The sequence below is a fragment of the Pyxicephalus adspersus genome, chromosome 4 (assembly GCF_032062135.1).
Source record: "Pyxicephalus adspersus chromosome 4, UCB_Pads_2.0, whole genome shotgun sequence".
Classification (NCBI taxonomy): Eukaryota; Metazoa; Chordata; class Amphibia; order Anura; family Pyxicephalidae; genus Pyxicephalus; species Pyxicephalus adspersus.
This window is the reverse complement of record NC_092861.1, coordinates 110,001,956-110,027,798: the sequence shown is the minus strand read 5'-3', so window position 1 is coordinate 110,027,798 and position 25,843 is coordinate 110,001,956. Positions and strand designations below refer to the sequence as shown.

General features: G+C 35.4%; 1 protein-coding gene across 1 annotated transcript in view; it reads left to right on the top strand.

The window, feature by feature from the left end:
• STRN (striatin) overlaps positions 1 to 25,631 on the top strand; it is a 38,649-nt gene extending 13,018 nt beyond the window's left edge. Inside the window, exons 2-17 of the mRNA XM_072410245.1 lie at positions 1,690 to 1,837; positions 3,020 to 3,101; positions 3,487 to 3,654; positions 4,728 to 4,863; positions 6,207 to 6,342; positions 8,399 to 8,509; positions 12,407 to 12,550; positions 14,426 to 14,562; positions 14,989 to 15,164; positions 16,789 to 16,836; positions 18,746 to 18,867; positions 20,795 to 20,962; positions 21,530 to 21,670; positions 22,464 to 22,571; positions 22,756 to 22,842; positions 23,797 to 25,631. Coding sequence (XP_072266346.1) covers positions 1,690 to 1,837; positions 3,020 to 3,101; positions 3,487 to 3,654; positions 4,728 to 4,863; positions 6,207 to 6,342; positions 8,399 to 8,509; positions 12,407 to 12,550; positions 14,426 to 14,562; positions 14,989 to 15,164; positions 16,789 to 16,836; positions 18,746 to 18,867; positions 20,795 to 20,962; positions 21,530 to 21,670; positions 22,464 to 22,571; positions 22,756 to 22,842; positions 23,797 to 23,966 — 2,082 coding nt within the window. The 3' untranslated portion in view covers positions 23,967 to 25,631. The remainder of the gene's footprint in view (positions 1 to 1,689; positions 1,838 to 3,019; positions 3,102 to 3,486; positions 3,655 to 4,727; positions 4,864 to 6,206; positions 6,343 to 8,398; positions 8,510 to 12,406; positions 12,551 to 14,425; positions 14,563 to 14,988; positions 15,165 to 16,788; positions 16,837 to 18,745; positions 18,868 to 20,794; positions 20,963 to 21,529; positions 21,671 to 22,463; positions 22,572 to 22,755; positions 22,843 to 23,796) is intronic.
• Positions 25,632 to 25,843: the final 212 nt, after the last annotated feature.

Sequence of the window (25,843 nt, the reverse complement as noted above, 5' to 3'; positions counted from 1 at the left end):
TCATCACTGACTGCACCAAGTTTTTCTGGGAAGTTAGAAAGATAGCTATGCAGAAAATGCACCTTGATGCTCATATTGCAACCAAGCATTTTGTAGCTCTCTAAGAGTTTTTGGACAATTTCTGTGTAATTATTTGCTTGCGTGTTTCCAAGAAAGTCCTTGACAATGGCTTTGAATGATAACCAAGCAATCTTTTCGACTTTTGACGTTGTCCTGATGAAATGTTCATCTTTGATGAGCTGCCGAATCTGTGCACCATCAATTACACCCTGGCCTTTATTTTTTCAAATGACAGGCTAGGAAATGCCAAAATGAGGTACTTGAAACAGTCTCCTTGAGTTGGCAAAGCTTTAATGAACTGCTTCATCAGACCCAGATTATGACGAGAAACAGCAGAGCCATATATGATCTGAAAGAGAGGAAATATGTATGTAAGTAAAAAAATATATTTTATTCACTATTTAGAGCAGCGCACAACCTCTGACCACACTATCTTGCGTGTAAATGAATAGCAAATACAAATCCACGCTACAGTAATCACATTAATATAAGCGGTAGAGAAAAAACCTGATGTGATAGAAGACTAACTGCACTTCCAGAATCAGCATACCTATTTTAGTGTATATAAGCTTAAAAATTGAAGTCAATAAAAAATTTGTTCAAAATTATTCCCCATTGCAATATTTGGCCTTGATTATGGTTTCTTGCTAGAGGCAGGATCGCTGATACAAAAATGTAATGCTTTTTTTTTTTTCTTTATGCAGTATTTGGCTCTGCTACATTTTTCATATATATATATATATATAATATGATTTCATTTAAAATAACCACATTTCTTCATTGGCAGATTGTTTGCATTTAGTGCGAATAATTAGGCTGGTGTTGCTTGCCTGTCTTTTTGTTTTTGTAAATTGAATTTCAGTTTTGCAACTCATTCCTAACTTTTTTGTTGTACTTGTTTTTATTTATTTATTGTTTCTTAGCATTTAAACTGTCCATTTAAATCACCATGTTATGGTGTTAAAGATGTTAGAAGAACATTTACCACCTTGCAAACCATAAGATGGCAATTTAGGTTAGAAGAGTTTAATAACAATTTTTTTCTGCACAATTTCATTTTGGGAAAGTGGTAAATAAGTAATCGATCAAAGTCTACAGACCAACATTTTTAACATATACATGCAAATTTGCCACAACACTGGTTTATTTACATTGTGGCTTTTGATTCTAATAAATATTATACACTGTGTAAAATCATACTTTTTTTTATACACATCCAAATCCTGCTTTTTTCACACCAGACATGCATACAGATTCTGTATCCTCAAGCAGGTGTTCAGCAGGTTTCACATAGCAAGAGCGCCAATGTTGGGCAGTGCAGACTTCAGCTGTATATTATGCAGATCAGTTGCTAGGTTACACAGAAAAAGTTTGCACATTCAAAAGGTGGCAAAGAAGTGTTCTTTGCATACAGTGAGTGAAGTGATATAATATAAATAATAATATAGAAAATGGAACCTTAATTATATCCTTTTTTTTTTAGGTGCAGTTTACAACCAAACAAATAGACATTGGCAGTAGCATATTTAACAAGAACCACATATTTTTTTTATTTAGTTTAGTACTATTGTTTTAATATGCAGTACTTTTTTATGCCTGATTATTTGTATTGCTCTTTTGTTTTTACAGGCACAGATAGCCTTTCTTCAAGGTGAAAGGAAAGGGCAAGAGAACCTGAAAAAAGACCTTGTTAGAAGAATAAAAATGTTGGAATATGCTTTAAAGCAGGAACGGTATGTGTTCTCCCCTTATTTTTCTGTTCCAGATAATTTCTCTTGTGTATTTAATATTTGTCAATAACCACACACACGGGGTGGATTTTACCTGCAAAAAAAAAGTAAAACTTAAAAAAAAACAAAAAAAAAATGCCTTGCTCTGTTGGTGTCATGCAGGTCCTGGGGACACATCCTCCCCCGATCCTCAGCCGCCAACTGCAGATCTCCGCGGTTTCCCATTGTTGTTGGGGCGGGATCGGATCGGCACAGATTTTTGTGTTTTTTTATTTAAAGCTTATTATTACATTTTTTTAAATATTGGACAGATTTCGATGAGTTTTGCCTAGAATTATAGCCTGCAATGTAAAATAAATTTCCATGCTAAAAAAGTAACACTTTTTGCATGGAAATACGGACAGAATTAGAATGCTAGGGGGGTTATAGGGTTTTCTTTCCTGAATTAAACACATATTTGCTGTCTCTGCTTGCTACCCATTGGGTAAGTTCTTCAGACAGTAAGAAAAGGTTTCCTTGTTGCAGCAGGAATAGTTGATTCATCTTTATCAGCAACCAAATCCTGTCATGTAGCCACTTGCATTATGGCCTGCTAAAAATAAGAATACAGGCTAGTTTAAGTGTAGAAAAAAAAGTGCATTTATATAACGAAATTAGGTATATATTTATAAAAGGTATAAACATTTTAAGGTGACACGTTTAGGCTTGAAACAACAACCTAGAAACCTATAGCCCCTAAGACAGGAAAGTAATGACAATACTCTGTCCAGTAATGTGTTTAATGTGTTAAGTGACTTTGAGGTGTCATTTTGTTGCCTTAACAGCAACATGGCTGGGGTAGGACAGAAGTTCCAGAAAGTGAATGAACAAATATTATGTTATTGCAGAAAGTGCCCTTTGTGGTCTGTTTTTTTTTTTTTGTTTTTTTTTTTATACTTGCCATGTTTTTCTGCACTTTGCAGTCTATATAAAAAGAACGAGAAGAAGAACATGAGGTATATGGACTACAGCCAGTTGATCTTTCAGAAATTAGGCCATTTATCTATTCCTATAGACCAGGGTTAACAGAGTAAAGGGATCTGTACGCCTATTATCATGAAGAGTTCCTATTTAGACTGGTATTTACCTATGCTGTTTTATGTAAGCTGCTCATGAAACGCAAAAGACTAGTGGGCAAGGCTTCATACATTGAAATCAGACATTCATAATTATTGTTCTTTTCCTGTTAGATGAAACAAATGAGGCGGACGTTCAGCCCCAACCACAGAACAGCCAGTTTATATGGAAACAGAGTCGACAGTTACTAAGGCAGTAAGTAGTTCCTCTACATTACAGATCTGACCGCCCAGGAGTTTATAAATTTTTTCTTTTTTTTTTTTTTAAACTTTGCTATTAAAATGTTTGTAGATGCCCAAGTGTTCTTATCATTTTTTGTTCTTTCAATTGCTCAACACTTGGTGAATAGAGAATTGTACTAGTTGCTACTTTCCTTTGTCCATTGACTGTAGAGGCTGGTACAGACAACTCTTGCAGCTGGTAGCAGATGGTTTATTAGCCCAAGTACGCAGTACAGTGCTGCATTTAGTGTTATCTTTGTGCACATTTGAATTGCTGCTGGAAGGTTCAGCACATCATTGTGATCTTTCACAGAAAAGTTTTTATTATAGATGAATGTGTAAGCCTTGCTTCCCTGTAGGTATTTGCAAGAGGTCGGCTACACAGACACCATATTGGAGGTGAAGTCAAAACGGGTTCGTGCTTTGCTAGGCCTTTCTGCTGATTCTTCAGACAGACTTACAGATACAAATCAAGACTCCATGGTAAATGGCACAGAGACAGAGCTTCCCAATCCTCTCATTATAGGGTAAGTTTTCATTTCCTGTACACTTTCATTTATATATTTAATTTATATGGTAATTACAGCAGGAATTTAGGGGGGCAAATATAGCTTGTTTCACTCATCCACATATCTACCTAGGAATATTTTCTATAGTTCGTAGAGGAACCTGTAAATTGGAATATATTTCTCATGGCCTGTTTGACAACCTTATTTGGATCTCTTTCTGCTTTTATATGCAGAATGTTTTTTGCAAAAACTTAGTAGGTTATTTGATTTTTAAATGAGGCAATTCTTTGTACTGATGATTTTTAGATATTGGTTTGTTCTGTCAGAGTACTGCATTTGTGTCTAGATGCTTCGCAAAGCAAATTTTTTTTAGCACAGTTAATAATCAACCTAATTCCATATAGGATATAACTGTGACAGTAGACTGATGGAAGAATGACACTGGTTAAGTGGAATATATTCTAATATAATATTTCTGCACTGTTGTTTCCGCACCTTTAAGCATCTTCTTTGGTCTACAATTGCCTGTAGGGTGTTCACCTAGGCACTTTACTGCTCTTCTGTATTATTTGAATATTGCCAGCATAATTCTAATCCAGGTATCTTGGATTCCTTTACTTTAAAAGTCTTTTATTTAAATGATTTGCTATTGCTAACATGAATGTGGGAATGGAGCCTAGGTAGGAGACTGAAGAAGACTTGACAATCCATAATTAAGGGTTTATTTGATTGGCATCTACTTTTCAATGTTACTTTTATAGGCAATACATTTCAATGTAGTAGAATGTTTTCCTTGTGAAAAATTCATCTGGATCACACCATCCAAAAGTATCATTCTTTTCCCTGCCTCCTGCATCTGCTATGGACAAGATCAGCTACTTTCATTGTACAGTTCAATACACACTTGTTTTGGGAAACCAAATAATGCTGTCATTTGTTTTGGAATACAATCATAGCTTGCTTGTTGTATTCTTTTCTGGTTAAAGAGAAGATTTGTAATATCATACTGATTTTTTTTAATGCCTCCAGTAATAGGTAGTGCAAATCATTAACACTTGTACCTGTACTTTTGTGTTTCTATTTGAAAAAAGGAAACCAGATATGACAGACTCTGCTTCTGTGCTCGAGACCTTTAAATTCTTGGAAAATGCTGCAGCTGAGTTCAGTGATGAGGATGAAGATGAAGAAGACAATGGCAGAGACAAGACTGTGATTGATGCTGCAACGGTGAGCTAGCTTGACTTCAAACATTTAAATCTCCACAGTGTATATTCTATACACAAACATCAATATAGGTATTCATCCTAAAATATAAAACCTATATTTTGTATGTTGCTGTGTTTTGTTTGTTTGTTTGTTTGTTTTTTTTTTTATATCAAAATAACAGGTTGCAAAGCATTGTAAAATGATAACATTGGCTTTATAGTCTAATCTGCTTCCTGAGGTTCCTGTTGTGATAAAGAAGAGAAATTCCAAAAGATTAGAAATTCCCACAATCGTCTCTTACAATCAGAAAGGTTATGTTAACAAAAATAAACTCCACACTCTAGTTGAGTTCTCTTTTATATACTAAATAAACCATGGTGGATTGATGAATCTGGTGATTATCTGACACATACATAGCTTACAATGGAACTAAAGTTCCACTTTTAAGACTCCATGACCAGATCATTATTGCAGAAAAGGCTAGGTGATGTCACTTTTTCTGGTTAGATCCTGATACCCAGCATTGCTTACTTCCCCTGCATGTTCTATGAATGAATGAACTTTAGTGCAGGCCAATCAAGATGACTGAAGATCGTCTACAGCAGGGGTCGGCAAACTTTTTGGACTTCTAGGCCATTTCAGGAGGTCAAGAAGGCACACTAGGCCAGAAGAAACAAGGTGTCCAAGGAAAGGTTTTTTCCGCTCATCCGCAGTGTAGTCTCTGTACGTGTGCACGTGCTTGGCATCGAAATGCCCCTTGAGATTCGACCGCTTGAAAGTGCTATTGGTTTCGTTGCACACTAAACACAGGGCTTTGTTGCCGTGTTGAACGAAGAATAATTTGTCAGTCAATTCGGGGTTGAAGACACGACGTCCAAAGTCAGCCTTCTGGAGACTGGTAGCTGTGTGTTGCTTTTGCTCTTTAGGCATAGTAATTGAAGTTACTGTGCGGAAACTCTATGATATCACGGGAATTCGTGATAACACGACAATCCAATTAGGTCAGATCCAACAATAAATAACTAGGGGGGGCGTTGACTGGAATACTGGCTAGGCAGTATCGGGCCTAAATGCGGGAATTTACCTACCTCTGGTCTACAGGATGAGAGAAAAAAAAAGAGAACGGCGGTGCACTGCAAGGAACAGGAACAGGTAAATATTGCAGATTCTCTTCACTGTGCTGCATTACTAAAATTAAAGCAAAGTATGTATATGTAGAAATCATTTCTGCCTTTTGACATATATTTATACAAACTAACTAAAGCTTGTTTTTCAGATGGCAACTAACATTGCTAAAATATATAAAAAACTAACCATATACATATTATCTTTAATATAGTGCTAAAATATTGCATATTTTGTAGATTGTAAGGAGAAGAGTTATGCCTGAACCCAATGAAGACAGGGACACAGTGGAGGCTTTGAAAGAGTTTGACTTTTTGGGGTCAGATGATTCCGATGGAGGAGAATCAAGGAGTGCGGGTGATGGCACTGAGTGGGGTGAGGCTGCGTTTAATTTTTCTCCGTGTTTTACTATTCATTGTAATTGAAAGTTTGATTGAACATTGCAAATTAAAGGTCTGTAAATTCCTGTACAGTGAATTCAGAGCTAAGGTATAGCTATCCTTTTAAAATTGTACCTCTTTTCCTAAACTATCAAGCTAGTCTACGCATAATAATGCTTAAACACTGGTCCCTAAAAGCACACACAAACATCCGAGACATGTAGAAAGTAAAAATAATACAAAAATACATTTTTCCTAACATGCATTTTGTGTTTGGCCAAGCCATTATCTTGATGGCTATGGAAAAGCTGTCCAGTCTAGTTGACATATTATAGCCTGTGATACTTTATTACATTGGACTGCAACCAAGTTTGAAATTGAATTTCGGTGCTTGCAGAAATCTTTGTAAAGATCTCCGTTTGGTGGCTGGAATAGTACTTGTCAGAATTGGACAATCATAGTTTGGGTGCTTCGTTTTATTTAGCTATTAATTTTGTTACATAAGACATATATATCCTTGGATCTTCAATGACTTGCATCCAAAAGGAAGTCTGATTTCTTTTTTTTTTATTTTTTTTTTATTTTTTATTTTTTTTTTATAATTTTATTCATCTCTGCCTGAATTGGCGTTTGTACATTCCTTAGAAAATAATAAAGCTCTATTTTTATTTTTAAATTAACTATATTTATTCATATCTAATTATATGCTTCATATTAACTTGAACTTAAGTTCAAGTGGGCTAAATACATTTTCTAAGCAAGTAATGTAAAAAGTGAAATCACAGATCAAGTTTAGCATATTTCTGTGTAGCTGCTTTTTTCAGTTGTGATAAATGCGTTAAATTAATAAAATGAGTACACTGACATATTTTTTCACTGAATGACAATTTTTTTGATACAGAGGAACTGGCTGGCATCCTGGGCAGATGCCCATTCTGTGGCTTGTTATTACCAGTACATTTGTTTATTTCACATGCATGCAAGTGGGAATGAATCTTTGGAGAACTCCTGTGCAGTAGTTGTATTAAGTAAAATAATGCTGGGCGTTATTCTTTTGTGTTTGAGTTTTAGTGCAGTTAAACTTGTGGCCTAATGCTGGTTAATATATAATTGTTTTTCTCAAGTGCCCTTTGGAGCTTTTAATAGTTTACTATTGAGATATTGCTGGAATGAGGAAAAACTTGAGTTGGCAGCATTGTTAGTGACTGCATAGTCATTAGTTTCCTAGGGTGGAGTTTGTTCAATGTTATGCCAGTGTAATTTTAACAATGTCACTCTTCATACAGCTGTGGCTTTTTTTGTAGTATAACAACATTTTGTTGAATCTAAACAGTAAAGCATTAAAAAAAAAAGGCACATTTCGGTCAGATGCATTTCCCACTTATAGAAATATGCATATTGACTGGTATATATCCTGCATTTTCCTTGATGTACCAGTTAGACTTGTTTTTCCTTTAACTGGTCTCAAAAGGCTTTACAGCATGTGTTTACAAAGGGTATACTAATAAGACATGCAATCATGCTTCCAATTGCAGCAGTTTCTGCATTTCTTGACAGACTCAGTCAATTCCTTAAATACATATTACAGAAGGTTATAAAATAGATTGACTACGGCAAATTAGATTTTTATCCTAACTTATCCCCTTAAAAGTGGCCATTCCTTGGCAATTGTTCAAATATAGGTTGTAACAATATGTTTACTGAAATGTTACATATACTACATAAAAAATGCATTGCAGCATATTTAACAAACAATGTAATATGATTCCTATAGATAGAATAGAACTTTTCTAGACTGGTATTTTTATCTCTTCTTTGTAGCTGTAGGAGAAATGTGGTTAACAAGTACCATTTTGCCAGTAGTTGACAAAATGGTCATATAAGCTTTAAGACTTTGAAAAGCTTTAGTTCTCTAGTGTCTGTGTGGTAGCTGAAGCTGTTTTTTCTTTGGTGACGTGAACATTTGACAGAGCAGGTTTTCCTTTAAACATACGTTCAGGTGAAGTCCACTGTATTGAAGAGGAATGTGTTTGATTTTTTTCACTGTTTAGAAAAGGAAGACCAGTGTCCAATACCGGAATCCTGGAATGTCGATCAGGGAGTAATAACCAAACTCAAGGAACAGTACAAAAAGGAGCGCAAGGGGAAAAAAGGGGTGAAGAGTAAGTGGAAAACATTGCACTTCCAAATCATCAATCCCACCTCTTTCATATCCTACCTTCCCTCCAAAGCTATTTTTCGTTATTTTCTTTCAATGTTTTCCTCAACCACTTACTCTTTTACTTTGCTGCTCCTCCTCTTTTTACCTGCTGTTCACCTTTTAACGGGCATTTTAGCTCTGTCACTTTTAAGACAAGCGCTTTGCTAACGCCAGATGAGTTAATTATGATTCACATCTCTTGTACTCCTTTACATCTTAGTATTTTTTTTTTAAAGAATTGCAATATAAGATTTTGGATTTTTATACGTGCACCATGTGTTTTTTACCAACACCCAATTCCAATGACTTTAACCCAGAATGTAACTTGTGTCAACGTCATTTTAAAAATGAATGGCATGTGCACATCCATGCAAGTCCTCTGCAATGTTGACACCTTAATGGTCCCTTGTTTGATGTTAAAGAGAAGCAATCTCACCACTATATTGGCTCACACTTAAACACTGTTTTTGTGCTAGTTTTGTTACCAGTGTGAATGGGTTTTCTTTGTGCTTTTTAGAATGTTTTCAGCATACATCAGTAATGAATTTAAATAATTAGCTTTGAAACAATATATCAAGCCTTGGGTTTTTCTCTACTCTACTGAACAATGTTCTCTACTGAGAGCATGAGAAATCATTAATATTAACTTGTATTTATATAGTGTAGACATAATATGCAGCGCTTTACATATTGATGTCACTAACTGTCCCTCAGCGGGACACATTCTAAAGAATGTTTGTAGATATATATGAATTACATGTTTTATTAGATAGAGTATATTGTGTGCTTTAATTCTAGTAAACTGTGTAAAGGGCTTCTCCTGTCATTTTAAAGAACTAAATACGGAGCTCTGTGTGCCCGTGAAAAGGAAATGTAATTTTATTTTTGTAAAGCTGTGCATTCAGTATGCATTGTTTGAAAGCATTGCATTCTAGCTGCCCGGAAAAGTTTGTATGATCATCTCTCCAAAAGCATTACATGCATTGCATCATACTGAAGTACTTGGGGTGTTGTCTGTATGTTTTGTTTAAACTGCTGTTTGTGTATCTGAACAGGTAATTTAAACACAATTTTTGATACTCTATTTTTAAAAAAATAATTTTCTATATTGTATTTTGTGCCATATAACAGCTCAGATTTGAATGTTGAATCCTTAATAGAAAGGAGCAAAAACGTTCCAATCATGTTTTTATTATTGACATTATGTTTGTGTTCCGATAAGATTTGTACATGCCTGATTTCTAAAAAAGAAATTTGTATATAAATGGTATATTAATAGGACCCAGATTTATTAGCTTTCTTCTTCACCCTAACCTTTCTCAGCCTTAAGTGGTAGTCCCTGTTTGGAGTCTATTTCCACGTAATACTGTACAGAAAAAAATACTACTTGTAGCCTTCTGTAAATATTTTTTTCATATCCCTGCTTTAATAAAACTGGGAATTTAACCTAGTTTAGAAATTAATTTCTATTTATGTATCTGCTTTACTTCCAAGCATGATCTTTTCCATGCCCTTACGGTTCACAATTTGCTGCAATAGGAGCATGGAAATTTTCATGTCTGAATTTATGCCTTCTACATACGGAGATTTCGATTTACCAAATATATAATATTTTATTACTAAAATGATCATATAGCTAAACGTTGGCTAGAAATATTGCTTAACTTGCAGTTTTGTTTGTTTTATGGCTTTAGTTATTTTTGTTACCTACAAGACCTTTCTTAGCTTTACAGTTAGAAACAGACACAACATAAAATTCAATTATAAAAATAAACCTAAATTTAAAGAAAAGCTCACCTAAAACAAAACTTTTTACAAATATTGGGTCATTTAAGTGGACAAAGCTCTGACACTTTATATCTGTTACCTTCATGGGTCTACTTTTTCAGACCTGTCAGCTGTTTTGTTGGTGGGTTCCATACTTGCACCTGACCCCCCCAAATGTTTTGACATGCCAGCTGACTCAGGCACCCTGCCTTTTTCTCTTTTAAACTCACAATGGAAGACTTAAATATGTCCAAAAGTATAAATAAACATATTTATTCATAAGTAAACCATAAAAGTAAACTCTGCTGAAGGTAGCACCTCCTCTAGTCCTGTATCTCTAGATGCGCTGTCAACACAGGACGTCCTCGTTACAATACCACGATGGAAAATTCTTCCTGGAAACCAGTTGTCTGTTTACATCAAGGCACTTTACTGGGTCATTTACACAAATGCTTCTTTCCTTCAATATTGGCCCCAGATTTGCTTCTACCCTGTAAACTATGCTGGCTTCTCTGGCCAGCATTGTGAAAGCTGCATAAAAGCAAATAGTTACTGATCTTTAGAACTGCAACTTCATGACTCTCTTCCCAGGTCATTTGGGATCTTCTGAGGACCCTGGACAAAAAAATGTGTACTCACCTGAGATTAATAGACTGCATTGGATTACAAAAATCTTGTGTCTAATGCTGGCCTAATCTTTACAGTGTGATTGGATTTATTTACAAGTTCCCACATAAAACAGTGTTGTTGACCTTTATGTCTGCTTTAGGCACCTTCCCACTTTTGGCAATGCAGGCGGGTTTCAGGTTCCTTTATCCCTTGAATAAGATCCTAAACATGCTCATAAAATCATAAAGTGCATGTCTGTAAGAAGAAAGACTGTTGCTCAGCTGGATTGTGAATGCAAGCACGCAGTCCAATGCCTATGGCCAATGTTAAATACACAAATGGATTTTTGGCTTCCATTTGTTTTAATCCCTTTCTTTCGCTCAAGTGTCACTAATTGCTATTATCAGTAGTTTTCCAGCCTTTGAAGGTGAAATCACTGTTGGTGTACCACTGCTTAGAGACCATAACTAGTAGTTTTTCTATTCCTTTGAGATGTAGATGGGATTGTATTTCTGTCCAAGATATTTTTAGGTTATAGAGTAGTTGCTGGAGGTTCAAATCCTGGTGTGTTGTGCTTGTACACCTTTAAATGTGTTTTTAATAGTTTGCCACAGTAAATGGATTTCTTCTTTGGAATGAGCCCCCCTATCATGTTGGTTGATAGAGCAGCAGCCCTGAGAAAAGTTCACTGCCATTTAATAGTTACACTCGACTCTGTTTCAAGTTTCTGAGATTTTTGGTACTACATGTAGATCATATATGTACAATTAGGCCTTTTTATTTATAGTGGAAGTTATTCTAATTAGCTCTGTCTGCTTAATCTGTTGAGCTCTGCATGACTTATTCATAGTGCTGCATTTGACATGGCCCATTAGCAGTTTTGCACCATTCTCCACCCTCATACATATATAGGGCCTTATTAGTTATGGACCTAATGATATGCCATCAGAATTTTGGCAGAGAGCACGTCCTGCTTCTCACACATTTCAAGCACTTCCTAAATCTGTAAATGCATAGAATGTGTGTCTATATACCACCAATTGTACTGACTGCTACCAAGTTATGCTTTTGGAAAATGACTTGTGTCCATATTGTTGAAGCACTTCTGATTTACTGATCTAGGAAATGCCTTACAAGTGGTTAGAGTTTCTATCTCTTAAAGAACCTTTTGTCCCTAAACTTACAACAGGAAAAACCTCAGAAGAAATGTCTCAGCCTGTGTCCCACATAAAACAATCAAAACAGGGATGTGGGAGCATATTGGATAAAAGCTCAGGTAAGAATCGAGTGGAGTGTAAGGGTGGTTTATCTGTATGAGGTAATATATATATTATATATATATATATATATATATATATATATATATGTATATATATATATATATGTATATAAATCCCCTCCCTTGTAGTTTTTGACTAAATCCATGTGTTTATGGAAGAACCTAAAGATTTTCTGCTCCTGCTTTTCTTATTGTTGTGGTTAGGGCCCAACAGATCGAAACTCCAAGATATGCTGGCAAACCTTCGAGATGTGGATGAATTGCCATCATTGCAGCCATCCGTGGTGTCTTCTTCACGCCCAACAAGTTCACGGCTCAGTGAGCAGGAGATAAACCGAACAGATGAAGGTACATGTTCATTTTTGTAGAATTATCAAATCATATATGTATTGGAAGTGAGGAATGTTATATTGCAAAATAGTAATTTTACATTTTTCTATTATTTAACTCTTTTATCATAGAGACATATGTTCTGTTTATTTAAATTGTATTTAAACTTTTTTCCCATTTCTTGAATTGTTCATTTTTTATTTAATCTCGGTGTTTGCTATACCAATGCTAGCTTGAGCAAAGATGTTTAGTAAAGGAACAACTTACAGGGCTCTTTAACAAACCTGCCTTGTTTCCCACTACTCCCACTTTAATAAATAACCACACACGTTCCTTCGGGGCAAATTCTCATGTATACCAGTGTGATATATGATAGGAGGGCTCTTTGTGCACATCCAACTATGCTCTGAAATCTATAAGCCCATTTCCAAAGTATAAATCGAATCAGGCTTATACTGAGAGGAACAGTACAATATTTTCACTGTGCAACTTTTTTTTCCACCCATGATTAAAACTTTTTAAAAATTCAGCGCAAAGAAGTCATACTGATCGATTCTTACTGTACAGTTGTAAGTTATAATTTGCAGTGTTCCTGTATTTCTCAGGCTAAAATGAGTTGCATAGTCACAAAAGCACCATAATAATGCTGTGTCTCTTATATTAACTTGTATTGCTAATGGATCCTAGATTCCGGGCTTTGCTATTTTAAAATAGCAGGTGGTAAGACGTGATGGTCCCCCTGGCAAATCGGTGCTCTTATGATTCATCTGACTCCTCCACACATTGCAGGAAACTAGTTACTAAGCAACTACCTTCTATACATCTTTCTATTCCTCCAATCTTCCACTAAGCATCTGTCAGATTTGTTGTGGCTGTCAGTATACTAAAGCATATTCACATTTTTTTTTTTTTTTTGGTGGTTCAATTAATAATTCAAGGTTGTGTTAATGATGAGAAACAGATTGTAATGAGAAAATGATTTAAGGCTTTTTTTTTTGTATAACGTAAGCTGGCTAATAATAAACACCACAAAATGTGATTAGGCAGTAATATTGACAATTATATTTCAGTTCTTGATTCATATCAGGCAGGATTGGTAGTTTCATGTTTGTGAAAGACCTTATTAGAATGCCAATAGACGTGAGTGGTTGGTTGCCATTTTTACCTTGACTGTTATGGCTATATTCCTAACCTAAACATGGAAAGTGAAACAGAGTATTCTTACAACAAACCTTGAAAATGTAACGTGATCATTAGGATAATATGTTAAAAGTATAGAGAAGAGTTCAGGCAAAGACACATTTGGATCATTAGCACACAGAGATTTCCCAGCTTAAAAAAAATCCCCTTGTAGATGTACTGATATTTCTCTGTGTCACTGAGAAATGGTAAGGAAATGTTAACAGTAAGTCTGAAGTTAGCATTGTGGCCACTTTGAGGACAGTGATGTCTCCCTGTCTGTATTTCTTGGCAAGACATGGTCCATTTATGGGCCACCCTTACATCAAATATTCTGGTATATGATGGACTCGCCTAGGATGAAAGAAATGTATGTAGGCTGTCATTTCTGAGACATGTCTTAACAAAGTTTGCTAAAATCTTGGCATAATATATTTTATTTGTTTAACCAAATGTGAGGTGTCCCTTTATACATATGTGCCTCTTCCCCAGCCTGTTATGCTAATGATTCCAAATCCAGCACAGTTCAGGATCTTGTGGTTTGTTATCCCTAGCATACCCAGGACCCTAAAGGGCCTTACTTTAAATGTATGTATAGTAGTAAGTACACTTTGCAAGGTCTGCTGAAACATTGCTATTTCTTGATCAAGTTATATATACATTTGGATGAGTAGACTTAAATAACGGTGTTTTTTTTTTTGTTTGTTTTTTTAGTTGAAGCATTAACGTTTCCACCATCATCTGGAAAATCTTTTATTATGGGACCCGATGAAGCATTAGAAAATGAACTGGGTTTAGGGGAATTGGCAGGGCTTACAGTAGCCAATGAGGCAGACTCCTTAACTTATGATGTAAGTATGTGTTATATACTATATAGATTTCAAGTTATGCAAATGCTTTTGTCTCCCTTTGTTTGTTTTTTTTTTTTTTTTTTTTTTTTTTTTTTTTTAGGGTGGGGGAGGTTTTTTTTTTTTTTTTTTTCTGCTCCCTTTGTTTTTTTTTTTTTTTTTTTTTTTTTATTTATTATGCTTGTCAAACCTAATTAGACTAGCAACCTTAACACAGAAAAGTGGGCCTGGCCTTTTTTTTATAGTGCAGCACACTGTATGTGAGTTGTGCTGGGCTGCACAGTGGTACATTGCTCACTACTGTAGAAAAGCATGAAGGGTTGTTTTCAAATGAATTGTGCTACACAGTGTGCATTACATACAATAAGGTTCTTGATTGCAATGTCTGTGAATAGACCAGTGGAGTTAACATGTCATTTTTTTTCACAGATTGCAAATAATAAAGATGCCCTTAGAAAAACTTGGAATCCTAAATTCACTCTTAGAAGCCACTTTGATGGAATTCGGGGCCTTGCATTCCATCCAACAGAGCCCGTCCTGATAACCGCATCAGAAGATCATACATTAAAAATGTGGAATCTACAAAAGACTGCCCCAGCAAAAAAGTAAGTGTTTATTTCCATTGTTATCTGTCCATATAACTGCAGCTGGTGATAAGGTGTTGCTTAACTATGGCTTCATAAGCTTATTTCTGTGGTCTGTGGTCTAACTAATGGAAAGCTGAGTGCATAGATTATGTGATAGGTCCAGGGTATCTTACAGAGACAAGATAAGCTATCAGATTGTTTGGATAGCAAAAAAAAATGTACAATATATAAATATATATTTATTTAATTTTAGTGTCATATTTGTTGGTTGTTGACGGGGTTTTGTTTAAAAATGTCAGAGCAGGAGGTGATGAATCTACATGACCTGGAACTGTATACTGTCACTGGTAGATGAAACGGCATCCAAAAAATTGACTAAAACTGCCTTAATGGATGTTAGCCATGTTAAATGCTCTCAGCCTTGATTAAGTTGATCTTAAATGAAACCTCTGTTATTTCTTTAGTGAATACCTCTATACGTTTTTTGCATATCTTAAAATTGTGTTGAACAGGATTTCGACATTTGAACATTTACCCAGCTTAGCTAAGTATTAATTTTGTTGAAAATAGAACATTTTGGAGCCCATTTAATAGAAAACGGAACCTGGTAAACAGCGTGTAGATTCTTCATATCTGAAAGTATCTAGTAGAAGCTTTCTCTAGTTTACAACACACAGGGATAATGCCAACAAAGGCTATCCTACTGGCACATATAGAAATCTGTGAATCAGCAATCTGTCCAGCTCAGGCCCCTGTAGGTTTTTAACACGTCACTGGCCTGTTGTGTGTTTAATGCTACTTCCTGCGTATTAGATATGCTTTCATTCAGGTACATATTAAAAAAAATATAATATAAATTTTACTTACAAATTTGGGCCTTCCTTTCAAAATCTGTACTAGTAGTGTGCAACAGACAGGTCCTTTAATGGAGTTACTGTCATTGTCATCAACAATGGTACTCCTCTTTCTCTTCAGTTTGCATTGAACTATCATTTAGTTAGTATCATAACCAGGAGTTATTCCTAAGAATTATACGCCTCAAATAATAAAAAACACATTTTCACAAAAACTAATGTACCGCTTTTGACATAAAAATTCGGACATAATTAGAACGCCAAACGGGTGGTTAACTCACAGTAAGGATTTTAAACAGTAACTGGTACCACGCTGCCTAATACTATGTTTAGACAAACATCTCTCCCAATTTGTTTTTTTAAAAGTTCAAACATAGGAACAAACCTACAGTGCCTGGTATCTTTTATGTAACCCGGAGACTAACTGTACACCTTAACACAAAAACATTATTAGTGCAACTGGCTTGCTGTGGCTTCACTTATGACGGCATATCAAGTCGTTTTCAGTGACTTATAGTAAATTATAGTGGTTGAGTGAGAATGCCAGCCATTGTATTGAAATTCCTTCTTTGGAAGTGGAGTTACTTTTATGTGAAAAAGTTTGATACTTTTTTTTTGTTGAATTTATTGCTTTATTACTTTTTTGTTGCTTTGGTTTGGAGTCTTTTACAATGAATTCAGAATATGTCTGAAATGTATATAGGTTAAAGGGCACTGGGTCAAAAGCATCTGCTGTGATTGTATCCTTACTTTTATTTTGTTTTGTTATTTCTTCTCTTTTTATTTAGGAGTGCTTCTCTTGATGTTGAACCAATATACACATTCAGAGCACACAGGTAAAAAAAAAAAAAGAACGTTATTTTTCTTCTATGTAAGATTCAATTATTGGAGTAATAATAAGCAATTCTTTTTATTATTTTATTACTGGAAGGGGAAAAAGTCACCAAGGCTTTAAAGGGGAAATAAACTCATCTCCTTTCACACACTATGATGCCAACATCTTTGTCATGTCTTTTTCCTGGTTCATGATTTCCAATGTGTCCTAACATAACATGTGCATCATGAGCGTTCTATGGGACACAAAGATTTGCCAAAGATATATGCTAAGTGACGCATGCACAGCTCATTATACACTCTAAACAGGGAGATAAGCTTGTTATAATACAGAAGAAATGAAGCACGTCAACTTTGCAATAAAGAGACGTTTTAATTTTTTAAAACATATTTCCACTTTAATACCATATATATTAAAAATAAAATAAAGCTAGCAATACAGTATTTCCTTTGCATGCGAAAACTGATGTTCTTTTGGGACAATGACAGGCAGGATACCTTTGGTGACGTGGCTTATACATTTCTTCTATCTGCATTACAAATTTTAACTGTAGGCTGGGCTTCTCAGATTCACTTTTTTTTCATGCATGCCTTACTATAATACACATTCAGAATTTGCCTGTTGGCAGTAACTTAGTGCTCGTCATTTTGCTGTCTGAACATGTTTTGCTAAAGCGCTCAAAATTAGGAATACAGCAGAACGAGTTTTATTTAGCAGACGTATCCAGTTTTACTCAAAATTATCCAATACAAAATTGAGACAGCTTAGTGATTAGCACTAGTAACTTGTGACTAGAAGCTAATGGCTCCAAAGTTTGGTACATCCAAAACAGACCCCAGTGGTTGATAGACTTTGGCAGGAAAATCTATTGGTAAACTTCTTAAGTTTAGAGACAGATCTTTGACATCTTTGTGTACATTTTGCCAAATATGTGGATTTATGATTTAGGAAGCTTTAGGGGTCGTATAACACCTAGTAATACCAATTGTGACTAAGCTGTAACCTAAAATATTCTTAACTCCTTTATTAAAAATAGTAGTGCACTTCCTCTTTGTATGTAAGTGTGCCTAGGTGAGCACTCCTGTGCCTACAGTCTCTCATAGTTGTAGCCTCTGACTTAGAGATTTGGAAAGATATTTGCGAATGTCGCTACTGTACTACTCACTATTCTGCTGGAGCCTCTGACATGAGGAAAAAATGTCCTTTAAACAATGTAGCCACTTCCACAGAGACATTGCCAAACCAGACATGGTAAAGTCAGCAATAAGGGAAAGATCATCTACACAAGAATCACTGGCTATACCAGGATTCTCGAGTCATTGTTTCCTTGTCTAGGAACACCTTTCAAAGATCTTTAAGGATTTAAAAAATAGCTTCACAGTTGTAAATTGGGAAGTTTAATAGTACATTCTAGTCCTTAATATAAAAAATTAAATATGTACAAACAATTATAAATGTTTCAGCACTAGTGTACAATGATCCTATCAAATATAAATTTTATTGGGTCACGTGACTGGTCACAGAGACACTTGTAAACTAATGGAATGGAATTTCTGTTATGTTCCAGTAAAGCTTGTGAATGCATATATTTTCCAGGCATATAGATCGATGTGCAAAGGTCATGTAGTTTTTTTTAATGTTATAATGTTTAAGCCAGCCTTACTGTAGTGTAGCTATGTGCCTGCTTGCACTACAGTTGAATTAAAAATGTTGTTAGGGGTGTTGCTATCAGCATTGTTGCTGCTGATCCACAAGCCTGCTGCTTGTCAATACCTAGCCACAGGTAGCTGTACTGTTTACTCTGAGGCTTGTGATTCACATAGTAATTTAATTTAATACTTGGTATTAGTTGTACATTAAATATGTGGCCCGTGATACGTGGGAGAATAATACCACTCACCATTTTACAGAGGACCGGTTTTGTGTGTGGTAATGAGCAGTAATGGAGAGCAGTGCTACAGTGGAGGAACAGATGGCATTATTCAGAGCTGGAATACTCCAAACCCAAATGTGGATCCATATGATTCTTATGGTAAGTTAGTTGTAAGAAGTGTTTTTCTTTTTTTTTTTTTTTTTTTACATATTACTGTTGGTTTCACTAAAAAGTAGTATTCAATGATGTTACTTTACTTAACGTATAGAAGCGGAGAAACATTATGTATGTAATCTTGTCTGGAGAAAAATGAAAAAGTTTATATTTCTAGGACACTTGGTTACTCAAAGTAAATAGAAGCTCACCTTATTAAATAAGTTAAATGGACATAGTTTACACAGTTTAGTTAACAGCCACTACTTCTTTTGTAGCTTATCCCATTGATTCATCATTTATTTTGAATTAGACTTTGATATAACTCTCATCATACTGCAATTCTGTTTAAATTTCTCATTTAAAGTGAATGTACACCATTTTTTTTTAATTTTACTTCTTCCCTGCTGTTATATTTTAATTGAAAACATTTTAGGCCGATTTGGTTTTAAATCACTAACTGCCAGGGTTTATCTCATGGTATGTTTTATGGATTGGACATACCACTGGGTAGGATTTTACCTTATTTCTTAAGAATTTTTACAGCAGTTGTTTATAGAACCATTTGTAACTGGGCAAAAGGAAGATAATGAGTAATTATTATAGGTTTACAGTCTTAATAAAGGTTTTTCTTTGTTCTGTGTTATTTGGCTTCACTTACTTTGTGTCAAACACTTGAGTTTTAATTACAGGAGTCAGAGTCACCTTAGGTCTGGCAGTTGTTGACTTGCCAACTGCAAGCACACATTGTCTTCTAACCCTAAAGCTACGTACACTCATCCAAAGCTTCTCATCCGATAATCGTCTCGGGGCCAATATCCGACGAGAATCTGGGGTGTGTACAGCACCAGTCGTCAATCATCCCAACGACCCTCCTGGCCACGGGGAGAGCGCGCGTCGTTCTCCTCTCTCTAGAGCAGAACGGAAGCGGTACTCGTTCATGCATGGTGCAGTCCTTAGTCGTTGGAAAGGATCGGGAAAGATCCTTTCCAACGACAATTATTGCACATGTGTATGAAACTTCAGGAGCACATAAGTGTCACATAGCCCAGGACTTCAGACTTCAGATTTAGATTCAGAATGTATTGTTTACATTTTAAAATTGCCTTGATACTTTAAAGTGTCTTAGCAAAATGTTTTAACTTTTTTGGCACATATTTGATATTTAGGGTACATGCTCCCTTTTTTAACAACTTTATTGTAATCACTATAGAAATCAATATAATATAATTAGCTGTCCAGTAAGTAATCTTTTGATTTCTACTGTTCTTCGGGGCTCCAGTAAGGATGATTTCACCTGTTTGCAGCCAGGTTAATGGTGGGTTTGTGAGGGAAAATCTCAAACAAGAATACACATATAAACTGATTAGGTTATTGCCTCGCCCTACTAATACTAATTAAAGCATTTATTTTATTTATTTTGTCTGTGATGTTTGAGAGTTTTGTTTTACTTGTCTGATGAAAGCATGGGCAACTTTACATTGAGGCACAATTATTTGCCATGGATCCCCAGGCAGCAAAAAAAGCCTAGAGGTGTGCTAATCCTTATCAGCTTTGTGCAGTTTCCTTTTATTTTAAAGTTTTAATTGGACACACGGTGTAAACTTGCTTGAGATACATCATGAATTTTTATTTGTGTCTAGTATTAATAGACTCTTATTCATGCTCTAACATTACTGTATGTTGGCTAATTATTGTATGTAAGCTTTTTCCCTTTAAGACAAATCTACATATATTTTGTGGTTGTGCAGCATTAAAACAATCAGTAGGAAAACTAGGGATCTTACCAACTTTTACAGTATGTTAACTATGATCTATACAGGTAATTCCACAGTGCTAATACTAAGCAATTTTTACAGTTTGTATGAATACTGTAGTCGGATCATTTGCATTAAAATGTGACTGAAATTTGTTTTCTTTTTTTACAAACTAGATCCTTCTGTACTACGAGGGGCATTTGAAGGCCACACTGACTCTGTGTGGGGCTTGGTGTACAGCACGGCTCATCAGCGCTTGTTGTCTGCCTCAGCCGATGGCTCTATAAGAGTATGGAATGCTCTGGAAGCTGCCCCCGCATTAACAATATTTAATGATAACCAAGGTAATACATTTAACATATTAGCAGTTGCTGTTTTATGTGCTTTGATTTTATGTACATAAGTGAGCTCTTCCAGATGATTTAAAGGAGTGGAAACATACATAAATACAAAATAAACATAAAAAGTGTTTATGTAAAGTATGAAAGCTCTCCAAGGTGTTACCAGAAGAGATTGCAAACAGGCATCTTAAGTTTTGCCTTTCCCTTCTGAAATAAAGAACCAGTCTGCTCACAGTTTTAAGTTTAGTTCCGCTTAAGGTTGAATAACTCCTTTCATCCGCAGTGCTTGTAACTGGACAGGCATGTTACTGTGCAAGGTGCTACAAGACATATGCTCTAATAGTGCTAGGAGTCCTTATCCATTGCCATGTATTCTCTTCAGCTGTGATAGAGAACATCCATCCAGAGGGGTTCCCTTTAATCTTTAAGCTGCCATTGAAATATTGGTTTGAAATACTCGTTTTTTTTATTTGCCAAGCCTTCATAATAATAATAATTTCACCATACTGTGCTTTAATAAACAATATTGTTTTTTTTTTGTTTGTTTTTTTGTTTTGTTTTTTTATACAGAATTAGGAATTCCTTCATCTTTGGACCTAGTAAGTAGTGACCCAGCCCATATGGTTGCATCGTTTACCAGTGGCCACACAAGCATCTTTAACATGGAAACACACCAGAAAGTTCTAACATTAGAGTCTTGCTTAGATACAGGTAGGTGTTCGATGTTATGACTTCATTTTGTTCACAGATATGTTCTAATGTCTTTAACCCCCCTAGTGCACGAGAAATGAAAACCCACTGCCTGTATCAGTTACATGAAAATAGAGTGTTATATTTTTTTAAGTTAGAACTGTACATTCTTAAGTATGCTTCTTCATTTCTTGAAAAAAACATTTCTTAAGAAATAAACAATAAATTTGTAAATGTGTGCTCAAAACATACTGAAAATTTGGTATGATGCAAAAATCCAAAATAATGACTAAAAGAAATCAAATGTGGATGAGTTGATTTAGTAATTTAGCGCCCATATTGTGCATATTATTTGTCAACTGATGCAATAGAATTATCTTCTAAATTTTCTTAAAGGGAATAAAAGAATTCTTCAATTTCCATCTTGGAACACCATGGATAAAAACACAGCAGTATATAAAGGGTATTCTGTGATCTTCTGATTTGCCAAATTTTGCCAGATTTGTCAAATTACAAAGAAATTGGTGGGCAGTGCTGAAGCCTTTTCCCATTTAACAGGTTAGAGTGTTAGGCATTTGCTATATGTGAATGTACAGGTCAGGCAAACTATTATTATACATTACACATATTACCTGTACCTTATTGCTGTGCATTAAATAGAAGTTGCAAAGGACAGGCAGATGGAAACAATGACACTGGAGAAGCCTTCCCAAAAGCTTACAATCTAAGAAATAGGACAGAATGTTTTCTTTGACATTGAATTTAAATAGACATGTTTTTTTCCAGTAAATTAATTTATGCAATGTCTCTCTAGGTGTTAATTCTAGCTGCCAGATAAACCGAGTTATCAGCCATCCGACTCTTCCAATCAGTATCACTGCTCATGAGGATCGTCACATCAAATTTTATGACAACAATACAGGTAGGCGTATGTTTTTTCTGTAGGTAATATTGACATCACCCTGTTGTAAGAAACAGGGCATTCATTAACCGTTTTTTTTTTTTTAATTTGAATTTTTACTTTTTTTTTTTATATATTTTGCTTTTCTTATAAGTGCATTATTTTTTTACATCATCATAACATGTTTTTATTCTGTGTTCTCTAGGAAAACTGATTCATTCAATGGTTGCTCATTTAGATGCTGTAACAAGTCTAGCTGTTGATCCTAATGGATTGTACTTGATGTCTGGAAGTAAGTACACCTGGATTTAGTTAATATGCAACTCAGTTTCTACATATGGTTTTTTTTGTTTTGAACTGTCAATATTCTGAAAAGTTGTGCACTAGTTTGCATTACACCAACATTTACTTGAAAATACTGTTTAAATGCTTTTGAAGTCAATGACTACCTAATCTTAGCTGATAGTGGATAGGACTGAAATGTTCCACTGTATACAGTTCTTTGGCAACCTATTGCTAAATGATAATACATTTTGTTTTCAAATGGCTTTCTGCAAAACACTGCTCATTAGACCTTGTCCTGTCATACATTTTGCTCATTGCGAAGGTGTTGAAACTGCACAGCATGGAATAGATTGCTAGAGTGCCGAGTATGTTCATTACACACATGGTGACATGCCTGGGTCTTCCAGCTTCACGTTCTAGTATAGGGTGCTTAGGGACCTGTTGGGATACCTCCTGTCCAATAGGTGGGCAAAATTGTTTGCTAGAGATTTACATGAGTGGATCATAATGGGATATTCAAACAGACCTACTGCTAATGGAAAAAATGTCAATTGCATATAAATTTTAGTTTTAGTAGTTTGTTACACACCTGAAACCAGCATGCAGATAACTGTGGCACACGCGTGTGCTATATGCTTGTTTTAGATTAGTGATGCAGAATGTGTTAAAGGCAGAGTATCAGTACAGCAACTATATTAAAGACATATGACAAAGGTAGGGACATTAAATTGTGAGCTCCTTTGAAGGACAGCTAGTGACATGACTATGGACTTTGTACAGTGCTGCATAATATGTCTGCGCTATATAATACTATTATAAAAAAAATTTGCATGCCTTGACGGCTAGCAAACACTCAAAACAACAACAAAAAAATCACTGTATTTTGTAGCGTCTAATGCAGAAAAATTTTGTCTGCCTAGTTCTGGTATTTTTATTAAGGTCTTTTTTTCTTATTTTACAGGCCATGACTGTTCAATACGTTTATGGAACTTGGAAAGCAAGACATGCATACAGGAATTTACAGCTCATCGAAAGAAATTTGATGAATCAATCCATGATGTAGCATTCCATCCATCAAAATGCTACATAGCCAGTGCGGGTGCCGATGCCCTTGCCAAAGTTTTTGTATGACATCAATATTACTAGTAGCTTTTAATTTACCCAAGCAGCCACGTGAAACCAGAGACATTCAACTAATGCCAGAAGAATTCATTTATCCAGACTTTTTTTTTCCCTTCCTGTATTCAGTGATCAGGATAAGATGCAGAAATTATGTTTAGGGTTTTTGTTTTGCTGGGTTGCTGTTTTCTAATGGAATGATTTGTTCAGGGTGCTGTGAACTCATCTGGTGCTTGGAGCCAGGATTCTGTCTTGCAACTGACCTCTGAGTTACAGTAGCAGAGTTTTATATTTAAGAGTGCACATTTGACCAGGCAGGCCTGGATCAAATTAGCTCCCATCTGCCAGCATTTATTGTGGTTGTGGCAACTGGAACAGATTATGGGAAAGCTGACCTTTGAGATGGCAAGTAACCACATGATAGGAAATGCAGCATAGGAGTACTTACTGCTTCCCTTTCTCACCAACAGCTCTAGCAAGTTCTCTTTTTGAAAACATGGACCTGCTCAAATCTAACTCTGCATTGTTCTAATAGCAAAGCAACTTATTGACAGAGAAAATGGGATTTTCTATCAATTGAGCAAATGGTAACAACACAGATCAGTGTATAAAAGTACGTATGTTTGAAAAATCTTTCTGACTACAGGGATGTGTGTCCTTTGAATGTATATTCGGTTCCTGAGGAAAAAACTCTTCTTAAATACCTATGACTTGCACCATCCTACATACACATTTATCTTCTCTTCTTCACTATATACTTGTAAGTGATTTTGTTGCAGGTTCTTTTTTAACAGTGTGCTTTGGGTACCCTAAATTGGTAGTGTTTTTAGGATTTCTTTCATGAAATTTCTCAAAGCATAACATGCAGGGAAAGGTATAGGATTGAAGGTAGAAAATAAAGCTTTTACATGTATGTTTCCATAACCTGTCCTTTAGTACCCATAAGGCTGATTTAAGTCCTGGTATCCATCCTGTCAGGCATTTCTTCCCCCAAGGAAAACTGCATGTATGATAGGATCTGCGAAAAGACAGTGAAATATTTACTCCCAAACATTACTTTCTGTAAGGTGATGATCAATGAAAAATCCTGAAGAGTGCCTGTGTGTTACCATAATGGTTCACATCTAATCCTGGCTACACAGGTAAAAATATTACCTTGGTTTTCTTTAAATGGTCAAATATTACACCTGCAGTTTGTTTTGTTAGTCTGGAAAATATAAACTGGGCCTATGCGCACAAGTATAAAGCTATGTACAGGATCTGCTGTAGTCCAAACAACTGGTGCATGTTTATGTAGGTGTGTTCATGCAGCCCCCATTTACTTTCAGCACAAATCTGCAGTACAGTGGATTTTAGCTAAACATGGTATAAACAGCTGGGCTGTAGGATTCAGTCAAGATGTATTCAACAGTGAAGATTTGTGTGTTTGCATTAGACTTTGCATTTACTGCTAAAGTGAAAAATTTGTGGACACGATTCTGGTTCTGGGAAGATGCAGCATATCTGTTTCTTATGTGGTGCTTCAGAAACACATCAGAAAGCAACCAATAATAATGACATAATCCAAAGGAAAGTTTATTTTGGAATTTTTTTTCACAACTTAATTTTTCAATGTGATTTACCTATGTTATGATGTAAAAAAATTAGTTAGTAGAATAAATACACATTACAAAAATCTCTAACATGATAGGTCTTTTTGCAAAAGTCCCCAACCTTTATCAGTTCAAACGCCACACTGGTTTATATTATGGCACACCATACCACAGCAATGGGACAAATTATGGAATTATGGCAAGCCAAAGGTTAAATTACGGAGCGACTTTCACATTTCAGCTGTTAATTTCTCAGTAAGTTATAAAAACTATAAATACTTAGTAATACTAATTTTT